Here is a 22,058-nt window from a genome sequence, read left to right as displayed (position 1 = left end):
TGCCAGCGGAGACGGTGGGCGCAGGTGCCATCTCAACATTTAAGGGAAGTTTGGATCGGTATATGAAAGGGAGGGGTATGGAGGGCTGTGGTCCCGGTGCGGGTCGATGGCAATAGGAGTTCAGCGCTGAACGGCTGGGCCGAAGGGCCTCTACGACTCTAAAAGGCCTTTAATGGGCGGAGGGAACTTGGAGTCCGGGTTCAGTGCTCCCTGAAAGTGGCTATTAAACTCCAGTTTATTAAAATCCAGTTAGACAGCATCTGGAGTATTGTCTCCAGCTCTGCTCCGGACTGTTACGCTGGCCACTAGGGCATAAGACATAGTGGCAGAATTAGGCCATTTGGCCCATCGAGTCTGCTCCGCCATTCAGTCGTGGCTGACCCTTTCTTTCCCCTCCCCCTCCCCCCCCCCCCCACCACCCAGCCCCACTCCCCGGCCTGCTCCGCCTGACAGTACCAAACCGCCGAGCGTCGGAGAGCCCCGGGAGCCGCCAGCGCAACGCCGTTCCAGCTCGGGGTCCAACTCCAACGCCATCTGTGGAATGTGCGGGTTTCCTCCCGCAGTCCGAAGGTCAGTAGGTGAATCGGTCATTGTACGTCGTCCCGTGATGAGGCTAGGGTTAAATCGGTGGGTTTTGCTGGGCCAGTACGGCTGGAAGGGCCCGAATGGCCTGTCCCCCTCCCCGCTGTCTCTCCAAATACGCAAGAAATAAACTGAACGATCTGGGCTTCTTTGGGTTTTTTTTTTATTGACGAGAACACAGATAAAATGTCCATAAATAACAAAACAGAGACGTGAACCGGACACCGAGAGGGACGGACGTTCACAGAGAAGCGTTACGATTTCGGTTTAGGGGGCAGTGGTTCGTAAACAAATACATGTCGACAGAGCAAGGCAGGTGGGCGCGGGGCAGACCGGACGAGGAGCAGTCTGCCTCTCTCCAGTTGGGTGCCAGGGTCTCGGGAAGCTCGCCCAGCCCGGGCGCGGTCGATCCGAGCGGTGGCGGGGGCTGGGCGGCGCCGGTAAACTCGCCCCCTCCGGCTGGCGGGCGGCGGGGCGGCGGGACGCCTCGTGCTCAGAAGCACTTCCTGTGGACGATGGAGGGGCCGGCCTCGTCGTATTCCTGCTTGCTGATCCACATCTGCTGGAAGGTGGAGAGGGAGGCCAGGATGGAGCCTCCGATCCAGACGGAGTACTTACGCTCGGGCGGGGCGATGATCTGAGGAGGGCGGAGGAGGTGAGGGGAGAATGTGTGGGGTGGGGGGGGTGGACGACAGGGAGAGGGAGGACGGGAAAGGCGATGAGGGGGGTTGGGGAGGGATGGGAGGAGAGGGTGAGGAATCGGGAGAAGGGGAAAGAATTAGGAGAGGGAGGGAGAGACGGTGATGAATCGGGGAGGAGGGGAAGGGATTAGGAGAGGGAGGCAGAGACGGTGATGAATCGGGGAGGAGGGGAAGGTATTAGGAGAGGGAGGGAGAGAGGGCGATGAATCGGGGAGGAGGGGAAGGGATTAGGAGAGGGAGGGAGAGAGGGTGAGGAATTGGGGAGGAGGGGAAGATATTAGGAGAGGGAGGGAGAGGGGGTGAGGAATTGGGGAGGAGGGGAAGGGATTAGGAGGGGGGAGAGAGGGTGAGGAATTGGGGAGAAGGGATTAGGAGAGGGAGGGAGAGGGGGTGAGGAATTGGGGAGGAGGGGAAGGGATTAGGAGAGGGAGGGAGAGGGGGTGAGGAATTGGGGAGGAGGGGAAGGGATTAGGAGGGGGGAGAGAGGGGGTGATGAATCGGGGAGGAGGGGAAGGGATTAGGAGAGGGAGGGAGAGGGTGAGGAATCGGGAGAAGGGGAAAGAATTAGGAGAGGGAGGCAGAGAGGGTGAGGAATTGGGGAGGAGGGGAAGGGATTAGGAGGGGGGAGAGAGGGTGAGGAATTGGGGAGGAGGAGAAGGGATTAGGAGAGGGAGGGAGAGAGGGCGATGAATCGGGGAGGAGGGGAAGGGATTAGGAGAGGGAGGCAGAGAGGGTGAGGAATTGGGGAGGAGGAGAAGGGATTAGGAGAGGGAGGGAGAGAGGGCGATGAATCGGGGAGGAGGGGAAGGCATTAGGAGAGGGAGGCAGAGAGGGTGAGGAATTGGGGAGGATGGGAAGGGATTAGGAGAGGGAGGCAGAGAGGGTGAGGAATTGGGGAGGAGGAGAAGGGATTAGGAGGGAGGGAGAGAGGGCGAGGAATTGGGGAGGAGGGGAAGGGATTAGGAGAGGGGGAGAGAGGGTGAGGAATTGGGGAGGAGGGGAAGGGATTAGGAGAGGGAGGCAGAGAGGAAAGAAAAGGGAGAGAGAATTTAAGGATGAGAAGCAAGAATCGTAATCTGTTCTCTCGCCTTTACTGACCGCGAGTCCTGTCCCAAACCCGGGCGGGCATTTTGACGGAAGGTCATCGGCCGCCTGCGATCACCCTCCAGCCCCGTCGCCCCGCCGGACCCTGCCCGCTCTCACCTTGATCTTCATGGTGCTGGGAGCCAGAGCGGTGATCTCCTTCTGCATGCGGTCAGCGATACCGGGGTACATGGTGGTGCCGCCGGACAGCACGTTGTTGGCGTACAGGTCCTTGCGGATGTCGATGTCACACTTCATGATGCTGTTGTAGGTCGTCTCATGGATGCCGGCCGACTCCATGCCTGGGGAGGGGCAGGGCAGGAGGTGAGACAGACTCCCGAGCGGCCCTCCCGACCACCGCTCCAGAGACCCCCCCCTCCCTCCTCCTCCCCACTCACAGGACAACTCTCCCCGGGATCGGACGTGCAGGACTTTTGCCCTCAAATACCCTCCAGTGAGGGACAGGTGTCGGAGAGTTAACCCCCCGCGAAGAAGCCGGGAGGTGATTGGTGGACGGGAAGAGGGCGGCACCTGACGGGAGGGGAGAGTGGACCCCGGGAGGAGGGGCACCAGGGGGAGATGATCGGCCGCTGAGGTGCAGAGGTAAGAGGCCGGAGTGAGGAATTGAAGAGCGGGGGGGTGGAAGTTGGAGTCATTGCTGTTCATGCCAGCAGGTTGGAGACGGCCCGGGCTGGCTCTGGACCTGCTGGTGAGCGGACTTACCGATGAAGGAAGGCTGGAAGAGGGTCTCCGGGCAGCGGAAGCGCTCGTTACCGATGGTGATGACCTGGCCGTCGGGCAGCTCGTAACTCTTCTCCAGGGAGGAGGAGGAGGCAGCAGTGGCCATCTCGTTCTCGAAGTCCAGGGCCACGTAGCACAGCTTCTCCTTAATGTCGCGCACGATCTCGCGTTCGGCTGCGGGGAGAGAAAGCCCGGGGTTTTGGTGGCGCTGGGAACTGAAGGGGGTCTCGGTACGGATATACCAGCGAGGGGCCTGGCTTCAGACGGGTCGGATCGAGGTGGGGCAGGGGGAACCAGGCGCAGAGTGGAGAGTCACAGTGGAAGGGCGGCGCAGGCAGACGGGGAGGTGCGGGGTGGGGTCGAGAGTTTCTGGGTTTGTTCACAGTTTGACACGGTCGGGGTAGAATCTGTCCCTCGAGCCCGGTGGGACGAGCTTTCGTATCTTCTGCCCGATGGGAGAACGCCCGGGGTGGTTGGGCGACCACTGGCTGCTTCACTGAGACAGTGAGGAGGGCGGAGAGAGCCCGCGGACGGGGAGGCTGGTTTCTGTGCCCACGGCGCTCCGCGGTCACGGGCCGAGAGAGGACGCCCCCCTGAGCCGGGGCGTGGGGGCCGGAGAGGGGAGGGCGCCGCCTCACTCACCGGTGGTGACGAAGGAATATCCGCGCTCAGTGAGGATCTTCATCAGGTAGTCGGTCAAGTCGCGGCCAGCCAGGTCCAGCCTCTGAATGGCGTGGGGCAGGGCGTAGCCCTCATAGATGGGGACGTTGTGGGTGACACCATCTCCGGAATCCAGCACGATACCTGCAGCGGCAGAGACACGCGGTCAGAACTCGGCAAAGCACAGGACATGATGGGTGGAGGGGGTTCCGCAGGAGTAGAGGGCGCCGCCTAGACTCAACCGATGTAAGGAGATGAGGGGAGCTTTGGAGAGGGGGCAGAGGAGGTTCACTGCCTGGACTAGAGGCCGTTTGCTATCAGGAGAGGCTGGACAAACCTGGGCTGTTTTCTCCGGAGTGTCGGAGGCCGAGGGCGGATCTGATCGGGGTTTATAAGATTATGAGAGGCAGAGACAGAGTGGACAGGGAGTGTCTGATTCCCCGGGGTTGAAATGTCCAACACCAGAGGGCTCGCATCGAAGGTGAGAGGGGGTCGGTTCAAGGGGGTTGTGAGGGGTTTTTCTTTAGCGGGAGCCTGTAACACCATGCCAGGTGTGATGGGGGAGACAAATACAAGCAGGTGGGGGCTTTACTTCCACGGGCAGGTGGGAGAGGGTGAGGGTGGAGTCACATATAGACCCAGACCGGGTGAGGATGGACTGGAGTCACATAGAGACCCAGACCGGGTGAGGACGGACTGGAGTCACATATAGACCCAGACCGGGTGAGGACGGACTGGAGTCACATATAGACCCAGACCGGGTGAGGATGGACTGGAGTCACATAGAGACCCAGACGGGGTGAGGACGGACTGGAGTCACATTGGACCCGGACCGGGTGAGGACGGACTGGAGTCACATAGAGACCCAGACCGGGTGAGGACTGACTGGAGTCACATAGAGACCCAGACCGGGTGAGGACGGACTGGAGTCACATAGAGACCCAGACCGGGTGAGGACGGACTGGAGTCACATATAGACCCAGACCGGGTGAGGACGGACTGGAGTCACATATAGACCCAGACCGGGTGAGGACGGACTGGAGTCACATAGAGACCCAGACCGGGTGAGGATGGACTGGAGTCACATAGAGACCCAGACGGGGTGAGGACGGACTGGAGTCACATAGAGACCCAGACCGGGTGAGGACTGACTGGAGTCACATAGAGACCCAGACCGGGTGAGGATGGAGTCACATAGAGACCCAGACCGGGTGAGGATGGACTGGAGTCACATAGAGACCCAGACGGGGTGAGGACGGACTGGAGTCACATTGGACCCGGACCGGGTGAGGACGGACTGGAGTCACATTGGACCCGGACCGGGTGAGGACGGACTGGAGTCACATAGAGACCCAGACCGGGTGAGGACTGACTGGAGTCACATAGAGACCCAGACCGGGTGAGGACGGACTGGAGTCACATAGAGACCCAGACCGGGTGAGGACGGACTGGAGTCACATATAGACCCAGACCGGGTGAGGACGGACTGGAGTCACATATAGACCCAGACCGGGTGAGGACGGACTGGAGTCACATAGAGACCCAGACCGGGTGAGGACGGACTGGAGTCACATAGAGACCCAGACCGGGTGAGGACGGACTGGAGTCTCATATAGACCCAGACCGGGTGAGGACGGACTGGAGTCACATATAGACCCAGACCGGGTGAGGACGGACTGGAGTCTCATATAGACCCAGACCGGGTGAGGACGGACTGGAGTCACATATAGACCCAGACCGGGTGAGGACGGACTGGAGTCACATAGAGACCCAGACCGGGTGAGGACGGACTGGAGTCACATAGAGACCCAGACCGGGTGAGGACGGACTGGAGTCACATAGAGACCCAGACCGGGTGAGGACGGACTGGAGTCACATAGAGACCCAGACCGGGTGAGGACGGACTGGAGTCTCATATAGACCCAGACCGGGTGAGGACGGACTGGAGTCACATATAGACCCAGACCGGGTGAGGACGGACTGGAGTCTCATATAGACCCAGACCGGGTGAGGACGGACTGGAGTCACATATAGACCCAGACCGGGTGAGGACGGACTGGAGTCACATAGAGACCCAGACCGGGTGAGGACGGACTGGAGTCACATAGAGACCCAGACCGGGTGAGGACGGACTGGAGTCACATAGAGACCCAGACCGGGTGAGGACGGACTGGAGTCACATAGAGACCCAGACCGGGTGAGGACGGACTGGAGTCACATACAGACCCAGACCAGGTGAGGACGGACTGGAGTCACATATAGACCCAGACCAGGTGAGGACGGACTGGAGTCACATATAGACCCAGACCGGGTGAGGGCGGACTGGAGTCACATAGAGACCCAGACCGGGTGAGGACGGACTGGAGTCACATATAGACCCGGACCGGGTGAGAACGGACTGGAGTCACATAGAGACCCAGACCGGGTGAGGACGGACTGGAGTCACATATAGACCCGGACCGGGTGAGAACGGACTGGAGTCACATAGAGACCCAGACCGGGTGAGGACGGACTGGAGTCACATAGAGACCCGGACCGGGTGAGGACGGACTGGAGTCACATAGAGACCCGGACCGGGTGAGAACGGACTGGAGTCACATAGAGACCCAGACCGGGTGAGGACGGACTGGAGTCACATAGAGACCCGGACCGGGTGAGGACGGACTGGAGTCTCATATAGACCCAGACCGGGTGAGGACGGACTGGAGTCACATAGAGACCCGGACCGGGTGAGGACGGACTGGAGTCTCATATAGACCCAGACAGGGTGAGGACGGACTGGAGTCACATATAGACCCAGACCGGGTGAGGACGGACTGGAGTCACATACAGACCCAGACCGGGTGAGGACGGACTGGAGTCACATAGAGACCCGGACCGGGTGAGGACGGACTGGAGTCACATAGAGACCCAGACCGGGTGAGGACGGACTGGAGTCACATATAGACCCGGACCGGGAGAGAACGGACTGGAGTCACGTATAGACCCGGACCGGGTGAGGACGGACTGGAGTCACATAGAGACCCAGACCGGGTGAGGACGGACTGGAGTCACATATAGACCCGGACCGGGTGAGGACGGAGTGGAGTCACATAGAGACCCAGACCGGGTGAGGACGGACTGGAGTCACATATAGACCCAGACCGGGTGAGGACGGAGTGGAGTCACATATAGACCCAGACCGGGTGAGGACGGACTGGAGTCACATATCGACCCAGACCGGGTGAGGACGGAGTGGAGTCACATATAGACCCAGACCGGGTGAGGACGGACTGGAGTCACATATAGACCCAGACCGGATGAGGACGGACTGGAGTCACATATAGACCCAGACCGGGTGAGGACGGACTGGAGTCACATATAGACCCAGACCGGGTGAGGACAGACTGGAGTCACGTATAGACCCAGACCGGGTGAGGACGGACTGGAGTCACATATAGACCCAGACCGGGTGAGGACGGACTGGAGTCACATAGAGACCCAGACTGGGTGAGGACGGACTGGAGTCACATATAGACCCAGACCGGGTGAGGACGGACTGGAGTCACATAGAGACCCAGACTGGGTGAGGACGGACTGGAGTCACATACCGACCCAAACTGTGAGTTTGGAAGAATGGGGGTGAGGGGCATCTCTTTGAAATCTATTGTATATTGAAAGGCCTTGATAGAGTGACCAGGAAAAAGTATCTAGCAGCAGAGGGCTCTGTCTCAGCATAAAAGGGCAGACCTTCAGATCAGAGGTGAGGAGGAATTCCTATAGCCAGAGGATGGCGAATCTGTGGAAGTTGTTGGGTCTGTTGAAAACGTGAGTTGACAGGTTCATCAGGGTGTCAAAGGTTACGGGCGGATGGAGTGGGGAGGGGTAATAAAGCACCTATGATAGAACGGAGAAACAGCCTGAATGGGCCGATTGGTCGAACTCTTCTCCTGTGACTAACTTACCAGTGGTACGGCCAGAGGCGTAGAGGGACAAAACAGCTTGGATGGCCACGTACATGGCGGGGACATTGAAGGTCTCGAACATAATCTGTGTCATCTTCTCGCGGTTGGCCTTGGGGTTGAGCGGGGCTTCGGTGAGCAAGGTGGGGTGTTCCTCTGGGGCTACGCGCAGCTCGTTGTAGAAGGTGTGATGCCAGATCTTCTCCATGTCATCCCAGTTGGTGATGATGCCATGCTCAATGGGGTACTTCAGGGTCAGGATGCCCCTCTTGCTCTGGGCCTCGTCACCGACGTAGGCATCTTTCTGACCCATACCCACCATGACACCCTAGGACAGGGCAAAGGGAGTTAGTCTGGCAACCACGGCCCCCAGAAGCAGGCACACAATGCGCCGGTGGCAGAAACCGGGAGATCCCATGTCCAGGGGCTTTAATTACCACCTCCCCCCACCCCTCATTTCCCCTTTCTGTCACCTGAACAGGAGGACACTCCTCAAGTTTGACCAGGTTGGTAGGTCTGCAATCCCATATAGACCCAGACCGGGTGAGGACGGACTGGAGACACATATAGACCCAGACTGGGTGAGGACGGACTGGAGTCACGTATAGACCAGACTGTGTAAGGATGGACTGGAGTCACATATAGACCCAGACCGGGTGAGGACGGACTGGAGTGACATATAGACCCGGACCGGGTGAGGACGGACTGGAGTGACATATAGACCCAGACCGGGTGAGGACGGACTGGAGTCACATATAGACCCGGACCGGGTGAGGACGGACTGGAGTCACCTATAGACCCAGACCGGGTGAGGACGGACTGGAGTCACGTATAGACCCAGACCGGGTGAGGACGGACTGGAGTCACGTATAGACCCAGACCGGGTGAGGACGGACTGGAGTCACATACAGACCCAGACCGGGTGAGGACGGACTGGAGTCACGTACAGTCCCGGACCGGGTGAGGACGGACTGGAGTCACATATAGACCCGGACCGGGTGAGGACGGACTGGAGTCACATATAGACCCAGACCGGGTGAGGACGGACTGGAGTCACATACAGACCCAGACCGGGTGAGGACGGACTGGAGTCACATACAGACCCAGACCGGGTGAGGACGGACTGGAGTCACATACAGACCCAGACCGGGTGAGGACGGACTGGAGTCACGTACAGACCCAGACCGGGTGAGGACGGACTGGAGTCACATAGAGACCCAGACCGGGTGAGGACGGACTGGAGTCACGTATAGACCCAGACCGGGTGAGGACGGACTGGAGTCACATACAGACCCAGACCGGGTGAGGACGGACTGGAGTCACATACAGACCCAGACCGGGTGAGGACGGACTGGAGTCACATAGAGACCCAGACCGGGTGAGGACGGACTGGAGTCACGTATAGACCCAGACCGGGTGAGGACGGACTGGAGTCACATAGAGACCCTGACCGGGTGAGGACGGACTGGAGTCACATACAGACCCAGACCGGGTGAGGACGGACTGGAGTCACGTATAGACCCAGACCGGGTGAGGACGGACTGGAGTCACATAGAGACCCAGACCGGGTGAGGACGGACTGGAGTCACGTATAGACCCAGACCGGGTGAGGACGGACTGGAGTCACATACAGACCCAGACCGGGTGAGGACGGACTGGAGTCACATACAGACCCAGACCGGGTGAGGACGGACTGGAGTCACATAGAGACCCAGACCGGGTGAGGACGGACTGGAGTCACGTATAGACCCAGACCGGGTGAGGACGGACTGGAGTCACATATCGACCCAGACCGGGTGAGGACGGACTGGAGTCACGTATAGACCCAGACCGGGTGAGGACGGACTGGAGTCACATATAGACCCAGACCGGGTGAGGACAGACTGGAGTCACATACAGACCCAGACCGGGTGAGGACGGACTGGAGTCACGTACAGTCCCGGACCGGGTGAGGACGGACTGGAGTCACATATAGACCCAGACCGGGTGAGGACAGACTGGAGTCACATAGAGACCCAGACCGGGTGAGGACGGACTGGAGTCACATATAGACCCAGACCGGGTGAGGACGGACTGGAGTCACATACAGACCCAGACCGGGTGAGGACGGACTGGAGTCACATACAGACCCAGACCGGGTGAGGACGGACTGGAGTCACATACAGACCCAGACCGGGTGAGGACGGACTGGAGTCACATAGAGACCCAGACCGGGTGAGGACGGACTGGAGTCACGTAGAGACCCAGACCGGGTGAGGACGGACTGGAGTCACATATAGACCCAGACCGGGTGAGGACGGACTGGAGTCACGTAGAGACCCAGACCGGGTGAGGACGGACTGGAGTCACATATAGACCCAGACCGGGTGAGGACGGACTGGAGTCACGTATAGACCCAGACCGGGTGAGGACGGACTGGAGTCACATATAGACCCAGACCGGGTGAGGACAGACTGGAGTCACATACAGACCCAGACCGGGTGAGGACGGACTGGAGTCACGTACAGTCCCGGACCGGGTGAGGACGGACTGGAGTCACATATAGACCCAGACCGGGTGAGGACAGACTGGAGTCACATAGAGACCCAGACCGGGTGAGGACGGACTGGAGTCACATATAGACCCAGACCGGGTGAAGACGGACTGGAGTCACATATAGACCCAGACCGGGTGAGGACGGACTGGAGTCACATAGAGACCCAGACCGGGTGAGGACGGACTGGAGTCACATACAGACCCAGACCAGATCCCTAGAGATGTTGTTTCTGGAGATATGTACATAGGATAGGGGGTGAACCCATGGGACAGGCGACGAGTGGGTACAGAGATGAGTGGATGGTCCGGTCACTAGTTGTTTTGGGGTCGGTGAGGGGTCGCAGGGGGTGTAGAGTTACCTGGTGTCTGGGACGGCCCACAATTGAGGGGAAGACGGCCCTAGGAGCGTCATCACCGGCAAAGCCTGCCTTGACCAGGCCTGAGCCGTTGTCACACACCAGCGCTGTGGTTTCCTCGTCGTCGCACATGGTGTTGGTTTTCTGTGAGGTGGGGGTGAGGAAGGGGATATTAACACCGAGAGTTACACATCTGCCTTCCCCACTGGCCTCTCCCCGCCACAAGTCCCAGGATAGCCCACTCTCCCTGCCCCAAACCTGTCGCGCCTGCTCCCCCGGACCCCTCCCAGTCCTGACCCAGCTAATAGGAGTCGCCTACCACTCAATGCGGACTCATCTCCTGCAGCCTATTTAAACCCGAGGTCTGCAGCCTATTTAAACCCGAGGTCTGCAGCCTATTTAAAACCCCATTCTCATTCATCGAAGCTGCCCCCTCAACCAGTTACTGCTACCTTTCAGTCTCCTGCAGTCTGTTGTGTTTCGCTCCCGTTCTCTCGTGTTTTGTTACTTGCTCTTTGGCGGTTTCGTATCAAAGTTAACGCTCACCGCTGACCCGTCCACACCGCTCTGCTTTTGGGTCAAGCATCCTCCACATTTTCCGACAAGACCCCCGACCTCAACCCTTCATTCACCACCCCACTCGCCGAGGTGTGGTGGGCAAAGGGTTCAGTGGTTTCTGCCCTGGCTCCACTTTCCCCGGTCAGTCCCTTCTGTCTGGGCTGGGGGAGGGGGGTGGTGTGGAGATCATTCACCCTCACCCACAGGGTAGACCCAACCCCTATTGATGGGGTGAGGAGAGGTGGGTTGTGGGGTTGAGGGCAGGTCTAAGGGGGATGCGTGGGGAAGCCCCAGCCTTCCCGATCAGGGTATTCCGCCCGTGACCTTGAGATGGAGGGGGGAGTAGGAACCCAGTGTGTCTGCCCTCAGAGAGCCCTGCCCCCAGTCAACCCGTGCCCAATGTCCGTCCCAGCTCCCAGCCCCTGCCTGGCGGGCTTTGGGTCCTGAGTGGGGAGGTTCTCCACTCCCCCTCCTTTCCCTGCCTCACTCCCCACAACCCCTTCCTCCAAATCACAACCCCCCTCCCCAGACCCCCCTCAGAGGAAGAGTTTCCCGATCTGACTCCAGCAGCCATTAGCCCTGACCCCCTCTCTCCTACGCACTCTTGTGACCCTCCCCTCTCCCTCCTCCAAAATCCCTTCCTCCTGCCAAACTCCACCCGCCCACTTCCACCATCCCTCCCCACGCTCCTGTGGCAACTCCGAAATTCCCTGCTCTTCTCCTTTCACACCTCTAGCCTTGGGACACTCCCCCTCAACGGACCTTCAGCCCCTCGTCCCCCTCTCCCGCCCACCCTCCTTCCCTCCCTCCCTACTTTTCCAGGGTAACCCAAAACCCCCTGCTTCCCACCCAAATTTCGTCTCACCCGTGTGACCTCCCTCCCAACTCTTCCTCTACAACCCCATCCTCCTCCACTGTCCTCTCCCTTCCCACCCTAACCCCCCTCTCCCTTTCCATCACCCTCCCCATGTTTCCTGGAAAATTCCCTGCTTCTCGCCAGAACCTCAGCTCACAACTCTCCCATCTCTCTCTGTCCCTGTCATTATCTGTTCATCTCCTCCCTCTCCAGCCTCCCAACTTTCCCGCAGAAACCCCGAAAGCACCTGCTTTCCACCGTCCCCCCTTCATCTCCAACACTATTCCGTTTGGCTGTGTTCATGGATATTTAAGTGTAATTGAATCATGATTAAAGTTGTACCAACTTTTCCGGAGGAACTCCGAAGTCCTCCACTCCCCTCCCCTCCCCTAACGACCCCGCTCCCCTCTCCGCTCGCCAACACTGTTGAATTTCTCTGTGTATCGTTGAATGACAATTTCCCGGAGAAATTCCGAAATCCCTTCCCTCCTCTCCCTAAACTCGATACAAATCCGGGTCCACACCCCCCGCCCTGTCCGCGGAGGGGCGGTGGGGGTGGTGGGTGCCCGAATCCGCCTCTTACCTGCTCCTAGGAGAGAGCGAGAGGTCCGGTTGGTGAGTGGGAGAGGATGCTCTCTCCGTCTCTCCCTGCCTTATATACCGAGCCGGAGAGGCACGGCCCCCCCCACCGCTTGCCCTCCTCCCCGCGGGCCGCCAGGAATCTCCGCGGCTCCCACCTCTCCTTATTTGGGGCCGGACTGCCTCGGGTCCCAGCAGATCCATTCAAGGTGAGGCGATGGGTCCGGCCCAATGGGGAGGTGCGGCCGGGCGCGCACACAGAGGGCATGGGCTCTGTGTCTCCCGCTCGCCCTCTCTCTCTCGGTGCCATGTTAGGGAAAGTGGACGCCGATCATCAGAGAACCGGCCTCGGGAATTCCTGCCCTTATAGGGGCCGGCGTTCTGGGAAAAGCCAAGCGGGGGCAGGGAGCCGGCCCTGCGGATAGGATTGCAGAGTAACCCGAGCCCCGGGCTGCCGAGAGCTGCGAGGCAGAAAATAATCACCCCTCCCACAGCTACCACCTCTTCACTGGGCTGCCCCGACACGGGGTGGAGGGGGTGCGGGGAGGCCTCCAGTGAGCGCCGGGGAGGGGAGGAGGGGAAAAGAGGGGCTGAGGAGAAGGAGGCGGAGGTAGGGGAGGAGAAGGGCTGAGGTGGGGGACGGTTGGAGAGGGGGTAGATGTGGGAGAGGGGAGGAGGGACTGGGGGTAGAGGTGGGGGAGGGGAGGGACTGAGGGGGGTAAGGAGAGGGGCTGAGAGGATAGAGGCCGAGGGGGTAGAGGTGGGATGGGAGGAGAGGGACTGGGGGCTAGAGATAGGAGGGGGCTGAGGGGGTAAAGATGGGGGAGGGAAGTAGAGGTGGGGGAGGGCAGAATATTGGGGGATAAGGAGAGGAGGGGTGGGTGGTCAGGAGGTAGAGGGGCAACGAGTCAAATGATTGGGGGGTGGGAATGGAACGGGCTTGAGAAAAGCAGGGGGTGGGGGTAAGGGGAGGGGACCAGATCGAGTTGAGCCCTTCCACTGCAGAGGCAGCACAGTGCAATCCCAGCGTGGCATGGGGGAGGGTGAGGTGGGTGGGATGAGGGAGGGGAGTGAGTGAGGGAGTAAGGGGGTTCAAATCAGTTCCATGATCCAGTAGACATCGTCCTTTTTCCCGTTCCACACACACACACACACACAGCAGGAGAGGGCAGGGTCACCGGTCAGGGGCAGCAACTGGCCGGGGGGGGGGGGGGTCAGTGCGAGAGAGAGAGGGGGGGTTGGGGAGAGAAAGAGAGAGGGACAGAGAGGATGGGAGAGAGTCAGAAGGGGAAGAGTGAGGGAGGGGAAGGGGTGGGAGGGAAAGAGAGGGGGAGGGGAGAGTGAGGCAGAGAGAGGGAACGGGGAGGGGAAAGAGAGAGAGAGGGGTAGGGAAGAGATGGAGGGGGAGTGGAAGGTGGGGAGGGGAGGGGGAGAGTGAAAGAGGGAGGGGGAGAGTGAAAGAGGGAAGGGGAGTAGAGAAGGGGCAGGGGATGGGGAGAGGTAAGGGGAGTAGAGAGATGAGGAGGGGGGAGAGGGAAGGAGGGAGAATTATAGGGCGAGCCTCAATGGCTTTGTGGGGCCATTGATCACCGATGGGTATGCCGTTGCCTGTAAGGGTTCGTGCATTCCTCCCGTGACCGTGTGGGTTTGTGCCGGGGGCTCCGGTTTACTCCCACATTACTGAGGTGCACGGGTAAGAGTTAGTGAGTTGTGGGAGTACTGCGTTGATGCCGGAAACGAGGTGACATCCTCGAACCATGCCAGTCGCTGGGGCAGAACAACGCATACCATTGCATGTTTCGTTGTAAAAATCACAAATAAAGCTCATCTTTAATCTTTTTGAAGAGGGAGAGAGATACAAAGAGAGGAAAGCAGAGGGGGGTGAGAGGAGAGCATTCACAGCAGAACTCAAGTCCAAGGTTATCGCCATCTGACTGTACTCATATATAACCAAACAAAACAAGGTTCCTGGGGACCACGGAGCATCCACAATACAGACATCAGACACAACACATAAACCGACATATTACCACAGACACGTTAATAAAACCGAACACAAGGTGTATGTTCAAAGTCAATTTTATTATCAGAGTACAGACTCTTCACCATAAACAGCCCCGAGATTCATTTTCCCGCAGCCGTAACCAGCAAATCTATAGAATAGTAACTGTAAACAGGATCAATGAATGGTCAACCAGAGGGCAGAAGACAACAAACTGTGCAAATGAAAATATAAATAAATAGCAAGAACAAGCGATAATGAGATAAAGAGTCCTTAAAATAAAGATCACTGGTTGTGGGAACATCTCAATGGATGGGCAAGTGAGTGTAGTTATCCCCTTTCATTCGGGAGCCTGATGGTCGAGGGGTAGTAACTGTTCCTGAACCTGGTGGTGTGAGTCCTGAGGCTCCTGTACCTTCTGCCTGATGGCAGCAGAGAGAAGTGAGCATGGTCTAGCTGCTACCATCAGGAAGAAGGTCCAGGAGCTTTAGGACTCACAAAGTCATTTAGATCACATTTCTTCCTCATTCTGATGTTTGGTCTGAACAGCAGCTGAACCTCTTGACCGTGTCTGCATGCTTTAATACATCGAGTTTCTGCCACGTGCTTGGCTGATTAGATATTTGCATTATCGAGCTGGCGTGCAGATGTACCTAATAAAGAGGCCACCGTGTGTATATGTATATACTTACTGTATATGTGATAATTAAATAACTTTAATTGGTGGTAGGTCCTCAATGATAGGAACCCGGTGGATGGACCTCAGTGTTGGGATCTCGGTGATGGGACCACTGTGTTGGGAACTCAGTCACGGAAATTTGGTGGTTGGACCTTGGTGGTGAGATGTCAGTGGTGGGACCTCGGTGGTTGGACATCTGTAATTGGATTCCGTGGTTGGACATCTGTAGTTGAATCTCGGTGATTGGATATCTGTAGTAGATCTCGTTGGTTGTATATCTGTATTTGGATCTCAGTAGATGGGCATCTGTTGTTGGATCCCGGTAGATGGACATCTGTAGTTGGAACTGGGATGAACATCTGTAGTAGATCTCGGTGGTTGGACATCTGTAGTTGGATCTCGGTGATTGGACATCTGTAGTTGGATCTCGGCGGTTGGACATCTGTAGTTGGATCTCAGTGGTTGGACATCTGTATTTGCATCTCAGATGAACATCTGTAATAGATTTCGGCGGTTGGACATCTGTATTTGGATCTCAGTAGATGGACATCTGTTGTTGGATCCCGGTAGATGGACATCTGTAGTTGGATCTGGGATGAACATCTGTAGTTGGATCTCGGTGGTTGGAGATCTGTAGTTGGATCTCGGTGGTTGGAGATCTGTAGTTGGATCTCAGTGATTGGACATCTGTAGTTGGATCTCAGTGATTGGAAATCTGTAGTTGGATCTCGGATGAACATCTGAAGTTGGATCTCAGTGGTTGGACATCGTAATTGGATTCCGTGGTTGGACATCTGTAGTTGGATCTCAGTGATTGAACATCTGTAGTTGAATCTCGGATGAACATCTGTATTTGGATCTCGGTGGTTGGACATCTATAGTAGATCTCGGCGGTTGGACATCTGTAGTTGGATCTCGGTGGTTGGACATCTATATTTGGATCTCGGTGGTTGGATATCTGTAGTAGATCTCGGTGATTGGACATCTGTAGTTGGATCCCGGTAGATGGACATCCGTAGTTGGATCTCAGTGATTGGACATCTGTTGTTGGATCTCGGTGGTTGGACATCTGTATTTGGATCTTGGTAGATATCTGTAGTTGGACCTCAGTGATTGGACATCGGTAGTAGATCTCAGTGATTGGATATCTGTAGTTGGATCTCGGTGGTTGGACATCTGTAGTTGGATCTCGGTGGTTGGACATCTGTAGTTGAACCTCAGTGGTTGGACATCTGTAATTGGATCTCAGTGGTTGGACATCTGTAGTAGATCTCGGTGGTTGGAGATCTGTAGTTGGATCTCGGTGGTTGGACATCTGTAGTTGGATCTCGGTGATTGGACATCTGTAGTTGGATCTCGATGATTGGATATCTGTAGTTGGATCTCGGTGGTTGGACATCTGTAGTAGATCTCGGTGGTTGGACATCTGTAGTTGGATCTCAGTGATTGGACATCTGTAGTTGGATCTCGGTGATTGGACATCTGTAGTTGGATCTCGGTGATTGGACATCTGTAGTTGGATCTCGGTGGTTGGACATCTGTAGTAGATCTCGGTGTTTGGACATCTGTAGTTGGATCTCGGTAAGATGGACTTTTCATACTCTCATGTGGGACGTGTTAATTGAGCATGAGTATCAGTAGGTGGACCTACTTCATGTAGACAGGATTTTCCCGTGTACATTCCCATCTTGTGGGGTCGATGCTGCTATTGTAACAGGGCTGGAACAGCTTGGCCAAAGGCACGGTCCATACTGGAGTGCAGGTCTCCAGCACCATTTGTAAATGAAAGAGCTCTTGGTGATATTCCATATCTACACAATCTTTCAAGCATTGTCATGCCTTCTTTGTGCTGGATCGTACATACTGGTCCCACGACAGGTCGTCTGATATGATTATGCCCCTTACGGGGAATGGCTCATAAACCAGTGGCTTCTTCCTTCTGTAGTCAATGACCCGTTCTTTGGGTTTGCTTGCGTTGAGTGAGAGGTTGCTGTTGTGGCTCCACTCAACTGGATTTCCAGATCCCTCCAGAGTCTTTACAACTCATCCAATTTCTCAAGCCTCACAACAGAGTGAAAGATGTCCTTGCCTCTCATCAAAGACTGTGCGGTGGTCACTCCTGCTGCTGTTCTCAAGGACGGGTGCACCTGTCACAGGAAGACATTCAAATGAGCCATAAAGTCATACACCACGGAGACAGGCCATTTGGCCCAACATTTCCATGGTGTCATACCAAGCCGGCCCCCTTTCCCTGAGTGACACGGATCCCTTTAACCCTCTCCTATCCAGATATCTTTTAAATGTTCTTAACGTACCTGCCCCAGCCAGCTCATCCCGTGTACAAACCCCTCTCTGTGTGAAGAAGTTGCCCCTCAGTACTGTGTGGAGTTCTGGCCGCAGACCCGCAGGAGGAGTGTCAATCAGATTGACAGACGCCTGAAGCCCCACACCATCCCTCGGGTCAAAGATCCCCACCACCTGGGCCATGCCGTCTTCTCACAGCTCCCAGCGGGCTGGAGATACAGGAGACCGTTGAGTTCAGGACCAGCTGCTCCCCTTTGACACTGGGTTCTTGAACGAACCAGCGCAAACCTAATCACTGCCTCAGTATAGCAACACTGTGACCACTCTGCGCTGAAATGGACTTTAATTCTGTTCTAATTCTGTTTAGTATACGCTTTCCTTGTGGATGCTGTTTCTCTGATGTTCTGTACCTGTGATGCTGCTGTAAGTTTTGCACCGCACCTGTGCACATGTGGACTTGTGCGGACAACAAACCCAACTTTGACATTGACTTGTTGGGTTGAAGGTGCCACATTGTAGCTGTTGGCACACCTGCATCAACCTATTGTTGACCAGTCGATAAGACCATAAGACATAGGAGCAGAATTAGGCCATTCAGCCCATTGAGTCTGCTCCGCCACTCCATCGTGGCAGATCCATTATCTCTCTCAACCCTATTCTCCTGTTTTCTCCCCCCAACCTTTGATGACATGATTAATCAGAAATCTATCAGCCTCGGAGGTAATAGGACAGGAGGGGGGGAGGTAAGGTGCTCCTTCCCTCCGCTGGCCTGCAGATCACCCTTGGGACAGGGGTAGCACCTGCTTAGCCTCTCAATCAGGGTCACGTGAGGCCATGGGGCAGGTAGTGGGTGGTCGTACGAGCAGCCGGTGTAGATCGCAAGTTGTGGTTTTGTGACCACTGATGCCAGGCAGACAATCTCTGAAGAGTATTGATAATGGCTGGGTTCAGCCGCCTTGTAAAGACACAGCCCAGAAGGCCACAATGGCAAACCCTTTCTGCAGAAAAATTTGGAAAGACCATGCTTGCCCATGTCATACAACACGGCGCATAATGATGATGATCATCATCCCCCATTTTAAATATACCCAAAGGCTTGACCTCCACAGCCGTCTGTGGCCATGAATTCCACAGACTCACCACCCTCTGGCTAAAGAAATCCCTCCTCATCTCTGTTCTGGTCCGAAAGTTTCTCGTGGATATGTGCGTCATGACCAAGTGGGGGGAAATGGCTGGAATCACTAAGCACTTCAGTGCAAGGGTGTCAAAACTCACCAAAATTGGTGCAAATACAAAAAACTGTGAATATTTACAGAAAGATATCTACCAGAAAACACAGCAGCATCTTCGTACTTAGTCCAGTGTGAACTCTCTGTCCACTACTGAGAGCGATGAGCCCCGTTTATTTGGCACCGGACACACCCCCTTTAATACCCACAAAGTTAACTTCAGACTAGAGAGAGTGTGTGTGTGAGCGTGTCTGTGTGTGTTTGTGAGAGAGTGTGTGTGTCTGTGTGTGTGTGAGTGTTGTGAGAGAGTGTGTGTGAGAGAATATGTGTGTGTGTTTGTGAGAAACTGAGTGTGTGTGTGTGAGAGAGAGAGAGAGTGTATGTGTGTGTGTGAGAGAGAGAGAGAGAGAGAGTGTGTATGTGTGTGTGTGTTTGTGAGAAACCATGTGAGTGTGTGTGAGAGAGTGTGTGTGTGTGTGTGTGTGTGAGAGAGAATGTGTGTGAGTGTGTGTGTGTGTTTGTGAGAAACTGAGTGTGTGTGTGTGAGAGAGAGAGTGTGTATGTGTGTGTGTGTTTGTGAGAAACCATGTGAGTGTGTGTGAGAGAGAGAGAGTGTGTGTGTGTGTGTCTGTGTGTGTTTGTGAGAAACTGAGTGTGTGTGTGTGCATGTGAGAAACTGAGTGTGTGTGTGTATGTGTGTGTGTTTGTGAGAAACCGTGTGAGTGTGTGTGAGAGAGAGTGTGTGTGAGTGTGTGTGTGTGTGTGTTTGTGAGAAACTGAGTGTGTGTGAGAGAGAGAGAGAGAGAGAGTGTGTGTGTATGTGTGTGTGTGTTTGTGAGAAACCGTGTGTGTGTGTGTGTGTGTGTGTGTGTGTGTGTGTGCGTGCGTGTGTGTGTGTGTGTGTGTGTGTGTGTGTGTGTGAGTGTGTGTGTGTGTGTGCATGCATGCACGCGCGCTCAGCACCGGGTGGTTTGTGCAGGGTCGTGCACAGCAAGAGGCCCTTCTGTCAAACCTCGAAGCTGGTCCCATTTCCCTGCATCTGGCCCATATCGCTGTCAACCTCTCCGGCCCATGCACCTCAAAGTTCAGAGTAAAGTTTATTATCAGAGTACGTACACGTCACCACATACAACCCAGAGATTCTTTTTCCTGCGGACATTCTTAGCAAGTCTGTAAAACTGTAACTGTAAACAGGATCAGTGGCTACCAAACTCTGCAAATGATAAACAAGTAGCAATAAATAACCAGCATAAAATAACAAGAGAGTCCGTAAATGAGTGTAGTTAACCCCTTTTGTTCAAGAGCCTAGTGGTTGAGGGGTGATAACTGTTCCTGAACCTGGTGGTGCGAGTCCTGAGGCTCCTGTACCTTCTACCTGATGGTTGAGGGGTAATAACTGTTCCTGTACCTGGTGGTGTGAGTCCTGAGGCTCCTGTACCTTCTACCTGATGGTTGAGGGGTAATAACTGTCCCTGAACCTGGTGGTGCGAGTCCTGAGGCTCCTGTACCTTCTACCTGATGGCAGCAGTGAGAAGAGAGCAGAGCCTGGGTGGTGGGGTCCCTGACGATGGATGCTGTTTTCCTGTGACAACACTCCGTGTAGATGTGCTCACTGGCTGGGAAGGTTTTACCCTTGATGTACTGGGCTGAATCCACTGCCTTCTGTAGGACTTTCCACCGGCCGATCAGCACACTCTCCGCCTTACACCGATGGAGGTCTGCCGAGGTTTTTTGATGACATGCCGAATCTCTGCAGATTGCTGAGGAAGTCGGAGTGTCTTTCGAGTGTACGTGCCTCAACCACTTTCTCATTCCCCTGCGTGAAATGCTTCAGGAAGGAACAGGCAAACCATCCCGCTCTCTGAATCAATGGCTCCTCCGTGGGGTTAAGTGCAGCAAGCTCCTGGGAGGTGGCATCCCGGATGACCTCACCTGCTCCCTTATCATCACCTCCCTGAGCAAGAAGGCACTGTTCTGCCACCAGATTGAGGCAAGCCAGGCTCCCACCCCCACTAAGAGCATCCTGACAAGTTGCATCTCCATTTGGTTATGGGAGCATCCAAGCAACCGACCGGAAGTCCCTACAAAGGACTGAGGGTCATGGGGGTCTCTCTACGATCCATGGGGAGCGCTGCGCTCGCCGGGTCCAGGATCCCACCCGTCCATCCAGCATCCGCTCTGACTTCCTACCATCGGGCAGGAGACTCCGACGCTCCAAGTTACTGTGTGTAGTTTTGGGCCCCGTATTTTAGAAAGGATGTGCTGATGTTGGAGAGAGTTCAGAGAAGATTCACCGGGATGATTCCTGGAACGCAGGGACTAACATATGAGGAGCGTTTATCGGCTCTTGGATTGTGTTCATTATAGAAGAATAAGAGGGGATCTCATAGAAGCATTTCAAATGTTGAAAGGGTTGGACAGAGTAGATGTGGAAAGGCTGTTTCCCTTGGTGAGTGAGTCCAGGACTAGAGGTCACAGTCTAAGAATTAGAGTCTACCCATTTAAAACAGAGATGAGGAGAGATTTTTTTAGCCAGAGGGTCATGGATTTATGGAATTCGTTGCCACATACAGCTGTGGAGGCCCGATCATTGAGGGTGTTTAAGGAAGAGATTGATAGGTATCTAATTAGTCAGGGTATCAAGGGCTCTGGGGGAAAACCCGGAAATTGAAACTAGATGGGAGAATAGTTTAACTCATGGTGGAGTGGTGGAACAGACTCGATGGGCTGAATGGCCTACTTCTGGTCCTTTGCCTTGTGATCTTGTGTTATGTGCTTTACACCCTGGTCCGGAGAAACGTTGTACATGTATATAGTTAAATGACAATAGACTTTTATTGACTTAAAGAAATCACCCCACACATCTTAAAGGAGTCAAACCCAACATAAAAGCCAAAGTGAGGGCATATAACAGAGCAAAACTTAGTGGGAAGTTAGAAGATTGGGAAGCTTTGAAACACCAACAGAAGGTAACTAAAAAGAGAGGTGAAAGTGGATGTTGGACGGCTAGAAATCAATGCTGGAGAGGTCGTAGTGGGGGACAAGGAAATGGCAGATGAACTGAGTAAGTATTTGGATCAGTCTTCACTTTGGCTGACGCCAGCAGTATAGTGCAAGTCCCAGGTGTCAGGGGTCAGGAAGTGCAGAAAGTTACCATTACAAGATAAAAGGTTTTTGGGAAACTGAAAGGTCTGAGGGTAGATCAGTCACCTGGACCAGGTGGTGTACACCCCAGGGCTCTGAAGGAGGTGG

At 55.5% G+C, this 22,058-nt stretch overlaps 1 protein-coding gene across 1 annotated transcript; it reads right to left on the bottom strand.

Moving 5' to 3' along the window:
- Positions 1-736: 736 nt before the first annotated feature.
- On the bottom strand, positions 737-12,732 carry LOC132384083 (actin, alpha cardiac muscle 1). Its single transcript, XM_059955412.1, has 7 exons — positions 12,597-12,732; positions 10,603-10,743; positions 7,712-8,036; positions 3,750-3,911; positions 3,090-3,281; positions 2,487-2,668; positions 737-1,219 (listed from the first exon to the last, which is right to left on the bottom strand). The coding sequence occupies exons 2-7, from the start codon at positions 10,729-10,731 to the stop codon at positions 1,076-1,078; spliced, it is 1,134 nt and encodes a 377-aa protein (XP_059811395.1). The 5' UTR covers positions 10,732-10,743; positions 12,597-12,732; the 3' UTR covers positions 737-1,075.
- Between the last annotated feature and the right edge of the window lie 9,326 nt (positions 12,733-22,058).

This window comes from Hypanus sabinus, chromosome 31 (genome assembly GCF_030144855.1).
Source record: "Hypanus sabinus isolate sHypSab1 chromosome 31, sHypSab1.hap1, whole genome shotgun sequence".
Taxonomy (NCBI): domain Eukaryota; kingdom Metazoa; phylum Chordata; class Chondrichthyes; order Myliobatiformes; family Dasyatidae; genus Hypanus; species Hypanus sabinus.
The sequence above is the reverse complement of the archived record's forward strand: the minus strand, read 5'-3'. Positions and strand labels throughout refer to the sequence as shown.